Raw genomic sequence first — 8,732 nt, 5'->3', positions numbered from 1 at the left:
ACTAATATATATATATATATATATATATACCATATCGTTTGTTATTAGTTTCCACTTGTGGTCGCTATGACAGCATATTATCTGAAGAAGTAGGAAACAACAGATTAATAAGAATACAATAGCGAAAGGTAAGAGTCGAGAATTCGATCACTATGACAACCATACCTCCAATAGAAGAAGAAAGGGATACACGAGCAAGTCGTAATGAATCCAAACATTGTCCAATGGCGGGTTAAAAAGGCTATAAGCGGCAGCAGACAAATCCCTATAGTCCACGAGATACAACCAATACCCAGAATACGAGTGCGTTTTTCTTTCCCGACGAGTTCAACCACTAAAATAGAATAACGTAATTTAGTAACTAAAGTTTCAACACGTGATAATAATAGACAATCCGCAGACTTGACATCTGTATATTAAAAGCACTAGTAGTCCGATTAATTGATATAAACAAGCGTCTTTATGGAAATATTCAATCTTATTTCTAAGTACAATTCCACTAAACCCTTTTAGCCTAAGCCTAAATGAAATTAATAACTATTAAGATCTTGCACACAAAGTATGAGCTTGTATATAAATATAGTAGGTGTATATTTGTTAATTTATTTTATGCTAATTCACATTTTTATTTTATCAAAGTTCAGATTTCAGTTCTTTATTACTAATTACTATTAATCCCAATAAAGATTTAAAAGGAGAAGGGAGAAGTGTTGAAATTTCTAATTTCACTTAGTTTCTGTGAATAGTTTAACATAATTTAGTGGAAATTAGTATTGTAAAGGCGTTTTTGAGTATAATATACGATACAATGTTGTTTTTTCTATACAACTTGGGCCTGCTAATTCTGAATATCCTGTAGTCCACGCTCAAGTTTGCATTTTTGACCCAAAAAGTCAGTCAAAACAGGATGGCCGTCAAATATAAAACAGACCTATGACTTTTGATCTATTGAAGCTAGAAAGATACTTTTCTGACATTTAAGACATTCAAAGATGCAATGGAATCGAAATTAAGCTGCGTATTAATAAGCATTCAAGGTCCTCTGCAAAAGGTCAAGGTCATTTTTTTCCAAAGTGGCTGCCAAGGCCTATAACACCAAAGGAGTGCTTTACATTGTAATTGTCTCTTAATTGGAATAAAGCTATGGTATCTTCAATTCTAATCCAGGAATTCATCAAAGCAGAATTATGCACTTGAGGTCATCTTCAAAGGATTAAAGTTATTTCTTATGATATATTTATTCACGATACACATTTTGTTTAACAGTATATGTTAAAGTAGTTCAGTAATAAACCCAAGAGCCAAATAGAGTAGTATAATAAGTGACCCAAGGTAATTAACCTCTGGCCTAGGATCTCGTACAGGAGTAATGATCGTGTGAAATTCTGAGCTAAAAAAATCCAAAAAACGAGTAGTTCCTCAAAAAAAAATCGAGACACTGGAACCAATTGTTAAGAGGCCATTACATATTGTAAATTTTGCATACACCGTATATCAGGAAAATCGTATTATTGGTAGACCACAGGGAGTTAAAATATGCATGAAAGTGTTAAAAAGTGGAGCAAATTGAGAGACGTGAAACATAGAGTCAGGGTTCTAAATGTCTTTGGATCAGATGAGTCCTTCATTTGTCACATATATACGCTGTTCATTGCTCACCGTCAAAAGCAAAATCGGTAGATTAAAATTATATTCAACCACTAATCCAGTACCATCGAAGCCAAAGATTGGAAACTGTGTTGTTGTTTTTTAGACTGATTGATGTGAATTTAACCTCTTGAATCTCAGTGTAGACTGATTCCTCTAAGTTGCTGTCCTGTGAACTTAATATAATGTTATATGAAATAATACATTAAGTCGCGCATGAAAAAAACATTACATTGCACTATGAAAGTGGACCTTAAAGCATTATCTTAGTATTTAATTTAATTTTTACACGATTTATGGATGTTCAAAATATCAAAGTATTGTCTGTGATTACATTTGTATGTTAATGATACGAAGTTGAAGTTTTTTCTCGATCTGTTTACCTTTTTTATAGATAAAACACGACCTTTAAAAAGTGCCATTAAAGTGCTTTAATTAATTGTTACGTATTGGTTTCAATAGATTATCCGATGCCTAAAAAGGGCCATAGATCCCCAAACTATCTAGGTTAGATAAGATGCTGTAGTGATCTCTTTTTGTATTTGGCAGCCATTTTGGAAAAAGCACCCTCACCTTTCAAATATGACCTTTAATACTTAGTCCTTCACTTTTCATTTTGCTTTCATTAAATTTCTGGATACCTAAAATGGCCGAAAAATGCTTTCAATTACACTTTTTATCTCGAGTAGATCAGAAAACATGGAGACTTATTTTAATATTTGGCGGCCATTTTTTTTTGACAATCTGTAGGTCAGAAACGCAGTATTGAGCTTTTTTTGTTTCAGAATTAGCAGGTTCATATAGTATAAAAACCACTATATATAATATTCTACTCAAAATTGTTTAACATCCATTTTCTAGGACTCTTTTCCATATATGGGGCCAGGTCACAACTTTATGCTGAAAACAAGTCCGGTGTAATGACTAACCAGCATTCATATGTAGATGAACCAGCTAAAAAAAATAAAAAAATAATTATTTTAAGCACCAAGATCATCGCCTACTGTTAGAAAAAAAAATCATCATAAAGATGTAATGAACTCAATAGCATCATAGAAGATACTCTAATTTTGAATGGTAATCACGAATACTAATTGCAGTTTCAATTATACATCAACAGAGAAGAAAGTTTTCAAGCACTCAAAACTTTTTTTTTCTAATCAAAGAGTTTCGAGAAATGTTAAGTGACTTATGAATGGAGGACTGAGTTTGTTTGGTTTATTTATTTTTAAGCACAAAGCTACACAATGGGCTTTCTGTGCTGTGCCCACCACGAGTATCGAAACTCGGATTTTAGCAGTTGTTAATCTTCAAACTTACCACTGAGCTACTGATGGGCTGAGAAACACAAAATTGCTCCCAGAAGTTTCAAAGATGTACTGTGTTAACACAAGTTAAACTTTCAGAATAAAGCTACTTTTCGCTTCTAAGGAGCTTAAACTTACATATAATGTAAGGTGTTTGATAAATTGTTGGATACAGTGAACCATTAATCAGTCGTAACACAGCGAACGCAGTGAAACTGGATACAACAAGAGAAGTCAAACCAGATACAAGAGTCACAGCAATACATATGAAGAACGTCAGCTTCCTTCCTATTCTGTGAATACAAAGACAGCATTCTGAAATGGGACTCTTTATCGAAATTTATTTATAAAAATACTGAATGAAATACTATAATACGCAAATATACATATAACATACAAAATAATACATTTTTTAATTCGTTAGTTAACTTGATATCGTTTAAAATTCTGGTGTGAAAAATACAGTTGAGACGAGTAACAATTTTCTTCGCTTCCAAAAGAGTTTCTAGTGACTTTCACCAAAATTGGGAAAATATTGCTCTTGTTAGCGTTGCATAAACTCACAACGCAAGAAATTATTCTTCAAAATATGATAGCTAATTAGTTTCCTGAAACTTCATAAGACGCAATTGTTCTGTAACTCCAATTTTCCAGGTGTGTTTTGAGTGATAACAAGCGGGTCTTAGCGTTGCATAAACTTACAACGCGAGACACTGTTCTTTACGTTATAAATAAGTGACACTGAACGCTTTTCTTTGTGTTCACATAATGCTAAGCCTTGCTTAAAGATACTGGCATCCTATGAGTGTAATTTTGAACCATTGTTTAATATTTTATTGGTATATCCTTACCGTTAGATAAAATAATTAAACTTTTCTTAGACATTAATGATCGTAACTGCAAATAATTTTTGAAGCTATAAATAAAAAGTTTATGAACATAATTAGTCAGATTTTATTATCTGAAGAATGTATCTGTTATTGTATTAATGTTCTGTATTCTTGTACATCTTAATGTCTTACCTGTCTGACATTATACCATATATCGAGGTTGCAACAGCTCCCCCTACACCGGCTAGTGTGAAAACAATGTGAGGAAAGTGATTCTTTTCACACACTAAGTCCCACTGAAATATAGACAACAATAAGGAAATTCACCCAAACAGAACAAAAACGACAATAAAAAAACGTTAATAAAAAACACAATAGAGATTTTGCAATCACTTATTAGTAGAGTATGCAGTTAAATAATCTTTCAGTTTCTATAGATCAAATTTATAAAAACAGTTTATTTCTCGCAAGAAAATGGATGAGGCTGGGACAAGGGGATAAATCTAAGATTTTTAAAAATCTTTAAGTTAGGACTAATTGGGTTTAATGTATAGAAATCGGTTCGCTTTTCTTCCTTTCGAAAGAGAAATCATCTGTCGACAGAAACCGCCAAAAGATGGCAGCATGTATACGTTCTAGGTTGATTTGACTAAATAATAAAAGTTTAGTTAAACCTAACAACTTATAAATTAAACAATCTAAAAGAAACTTAAGTTAATCTATTTCTAACTGAATTTTTATAACAGTTTCTTAATTATTTCACTCCTTAAACCTAACTAGCACAAAATACACTCGCTCTGCTACAGAGTTCAGAAGTACGTTCATGATCTACAAATACGACATTGTACAGATCAAACACATCCATTACATTCAATTATTGCTATAGGTACCCCTAGAATGGGGGGGGGGATATTCGTACCCGAAAACAAACTAACTTATGACAACTTTGAGCATGTGCGCAACGTTTGGTCCTGCTAGCTTGTAAATGGAAGTATGAACATGGTGTTAAACATGGCGCACCCAGGACTCCCAGGGGTGCCCAGGAACGTAAAATCCTATGCCAGCTTTGGGTTCAAGTCAAAGACTCTGTAAACCTACTCTTAACCCCCACCCCACTATGTTTGTGTCTTTAGACATAAATAAAAATTGTTTTACACTTTACAACCCCTGTCCAATCTGTTTATCCTCTCAACTTAAATTCAGTTATTTGGTGAAATTTAGGTTTACTCTGAACTTATCCTTCACAAGTCTCCCATTAAAGATAGCCAACTTAATACTCTTGGAGGCAATATGAAAATATCACAGTATTTTGTATGTGAGACTTTGGCTTTACACAAAGAACAATACCTTGTTTTCTTCCTGCCTAAAGTTTGTGGAATATAGTTCCAAACATCTCTTAACAATTCAACCGGCTTTTTTTGGTCCCCTTTTAACCACGGTTTTCTCAAGGCTCCTTGGAAGTTCAAGAATATTCATACTGAGACTTTGTGCAGTCGAAGCTGTGTTCCTTCGTCTTCTTTACTGATATTATATCCTTCCAGTAGATTTTGCTGTGAGCTTGGGATCATTTTCTTGCTGTAAAATTAATCCACACTCGATGAGTCCTGTTCCCGAGATAAAATCATGATGGATAAGAATCTCTCTATTCTTCTCAGAAATCAGGATTACCTTAGTTTTACGTAGATCCGATACCATTGGATTAAATGCAGATCCAGATTTGTACTGATTCTTACCTTGCTTCTCTGTAGATAGTGTACATTCATTACAGCACTGTCTTCCTCTCTGTCATCGGACATATTGTCTTTGTTTGTTACCAAACAATTCCAAATCGGATCCATCATTAAACAGTATATATTTTCAGTCTGCTTATTACGCCTTTGTGGTCCCCAGCCTAAGATTGTTTGCCTCTTCTAATCAGCGGGTTTCATGCCCATTTAAACAACTTCGTGGTAACGTATATCTTGTTCTTCCCGATGTAATGTTCATAACATATACAAGATTTCTATCTATCTCTTCCATTATTAACGGTACCAGCTTCTCAAATCCTCTTCGGAGTCTTACGTACAGGTCTTGCCGAGACATGTAGTCCTGCCACTGGTTTTCCAAATGTGTATGATTGATCAACAAAACTTTGATCAACTCGTTTATCACGCACTATTTCATTTCTGGATGCACTGAATGGATTCATACTACATCACTTTGTGATTGCTTGGATAACAACCATTAACAGTGTAAGTTACCATCATTTCCACACAATAAACAAGATGGCGGCCCTGTAGTATTCTATTCGCCTTTTATATCTCTATTTTCTTACCTTATTTCCAATAACATACAATATAAATATTCACGTCTCACTAGATACATTTACAAGTTTCTTAATGTATCTAATTACAATATTTTACAAAAATCAGTAAAAATATATAGTGGTAAATTACAAAACAAAATATTTTTATTGACAGAACAGTTGTATGTTCAAGTTTTCTTTTTTTAAGTATTTGTCTTTATTTCTTTTCCACCCATATTCTTTTCGTTAAGATATCTGTTCATATAGAACGCTTTCAGACAAATTAACCTTTGAACTTTATTTATTTAACATTCATGAATTTTTGTTCTTTCCTATTTTACACTGACTTTGTTTTCAGTAAAAAATAGAACGATTTCAGACAAATTAACCTTTGAACTTTACCTAACTATCAAATGTTAAATAAATACAGTAGATGAACAAAGAGATATAAAGAATCTCGATTAATCAACACTCACGTGAGTTGAAGCCGTGGAGTCATAGAGTGTTTTATCGTAAACCCAACCGTTCTGACATGCTTGAGAAGAGACGTTTGTGGCTGAACCATAATCTTTGAAAGAAGTATTGGAGTTTGAACTTTCCATCCATTCCAGGGTGTAATTCAGGGTGTACATTTGACACTGACTGGGTATTTCTAACCCGTGTCGATTTTCCATTGGCCGAGTTAACATCAGTTTTTGTTGGACACTGAGGTTGGCTTCGGCCACTTCAGGAACGTAACACCAATGGTCAGGGACTGACATGATAAAGATCTGGTTAAAAGTAACCCAACTCATAGGTATAAAAGCAGGTAAAAGAAAATAATACAGAAGTCGTTTCTGAAATAGTCCATATTTTCCTACTTCTGTCACAATTTCTTCAAACTCAATTTTCTCTTCTGAGATATTTTTGTCTTCCGGCACATTATCAGTTTTTTCTTTTCTTCCAATTTCGTCTATACTTTTTGGGAACACTCGACCAACCTTAAAAATGTCTTCTAGCTTCATATTTATTTTCTACAGTCAATCTTACGTTTATCTTCCAACATCGACTGTACGTTCTGAAAGTTCCCAATGTTCTGCACTTTCCGTTAGGTTACCATTCACGTCTGTCGTTTCCCTATACAGTGTTTTTTCTTTATTTTTTGTTTTCGTCTTTTATCACTTTTCTGCCAAGTTCTACTTTTATCTCACTATTTCACTCCATTATCTATGCTCCGCCAAGTTCTAGTCGTATAATCTATATTTTATTATTTTTCAGGTTTTTCTTTTTCTAATCTTGTCTTTTCACTTATTAATTTGTGGATAGCAAACTATGTTGGCATAAATATTTTGGTTGATTAAAGTTATCTCGAGATGAAATAAAACAGGATCGTCATTAGAAAAATTGCAGGTTTGGTACAGGAAAGTTTGTTTGTGTTATGCTTGTTATTTTTGGCATTATACACCTTCAGACTTACTGTCGCGCCACTTGAACGGGAATCATGGGGGGTGTATACACTACAAAAGCAGAATTTGCTAGATCGTTAAGTATATATACAACCAAATAAAATGAATAAGCGATGCGAATTACTAGATCATAGATTTGAACTGTTTATTTTGTTTCATATGTTTCCCTGCGCGTGTCTCAGTGGTTAGCGTATTGGGCTGCATTACTGAAGTTTCAAGGTTCACACCGCTCAACACGCCATACACTTTCAGTTAGTGGTAGGTTATAATAAGGACAGTTAATCTATTCTAGACCCTTCTGATGACGGTGGGTACTGCTAACTAACAACTCTCCCGCTAGTTACTAGCTCAAAATTAGATAGCTCTTACTCTGTTATATATATATATATATATATATACACACAACTACCATCACATGCAGAAAGATACATTGTGATTTCTTCTAACTTACACTATTTTTGCTCAGCTGCTTATATTTTGGATCCTGGAAATACGACTCAGATTTCAAAAATAAAAAGTAGATAGTGCATTCATTTCAAACTTGTTGGTTGGTTGTTTGGTGTTTTATGGCGCAAAGCAAAGAGGTTATCTGCGCCAAACAACCGGTAAAAACAGTGAAAGTAAATTGGAGTAAAATGTAAAAATACAGTGAATTAAAACACAAATATGTTGATAAAAGATTTATATACAATTAAAAAGACCTATAGTGTGTAAAAAATTAAAAATACAGTCTAATCCGACAGTGTCACAATCACCAATGACACTATCCAACGTTAGGGGTAAACTCTTAGAAAACATGTGTCTAAAATGGTGACACCGCTCACGGTCGTAACGACGGCACGACAGTAAAATGTGGGCTATTGTGACTTGAGTTTTACAATGGCTACACATTAGTGGGAATGAAGCTAAGCCCCAAGAACTTTGCCTCAGGGACCACACGAATAACTATATCGCCGATACGGAGCTCGGGATGGAGACCCCGTTGGCGGCAAACATGCATGCAAACGCTTTTGTAAAAAGAAAATTTAAAACCGTTTGCTGTGGTCCATGTCAACAACGGATTGAGGGCAGTCTGAAGCTGCCGCCCAATAAACCTCATGTTCGAGGACTGACACGAGATGTGGAAGTCGTCGACACAGAGCCCATTCGGATGAAGATTTGTAGTGATGGCATTAATTTTAACATTAAAAAGTGTGACACTCAAGACACAGCCCTGAGG

The 8,732-nt window shown here is 34.3% G+C and overlaps 1 protein-coding gene across 1 annotated transcript in view; it reads right to left on the bottom strand.

Annotated features, from left to right (window-relative positions):
• LOC106472213 (carcinine transporter-like) overlaps positions 1 to 7,072 on the bottom strand; it is a 44,391-nt gene extending 37,319 nt beyond the window's left edge. Inside the window, exons 1-4 of the mRNA XM_013932841.2 lie at positions 6,545 to 7,072; positions 3,977 to 4,080; positions 3,093 to 3,247; positions 166 to 334 (exon numbers count right to left, since the gene is read on the bottom strand). Of these exons, the coding sequence (XP_013788295.1) occupies positions 166 to 334; positions 3,093 to 3,247; positions 3,977 to 4,080; positions 6,545 to 7,072 (956 nt within the window). The remainder of the gene's footprint in view (positions 1 to 165; positions 335 to 3,092; positions 3,248 to 3,976; positions 4,081 to 6,544) is intronic.
• Between the last annotated feature and the right edge of the window lie 1,660 nt (positions 7,073 to 8,732).

This window comes from Limulus polyphemus, unplaced genomic scaffold (genome assembly GCF_000517525.1).
Source record: "Limulus polyphemus unplaced genomic scaffold, Limulus_polyphemus-2.1.2 Scaffold5166, whole genome shotgun sequence".
Lineage (NCBI taxonomy): Eukaryota > Metazoa > Arthropoda > Merostomata > Xiphosura > Limulidae > Limulus > Limulus polyphemus.
This window is presented reverse-complemented; position numbering and strand designations above follow the sequence as displayed.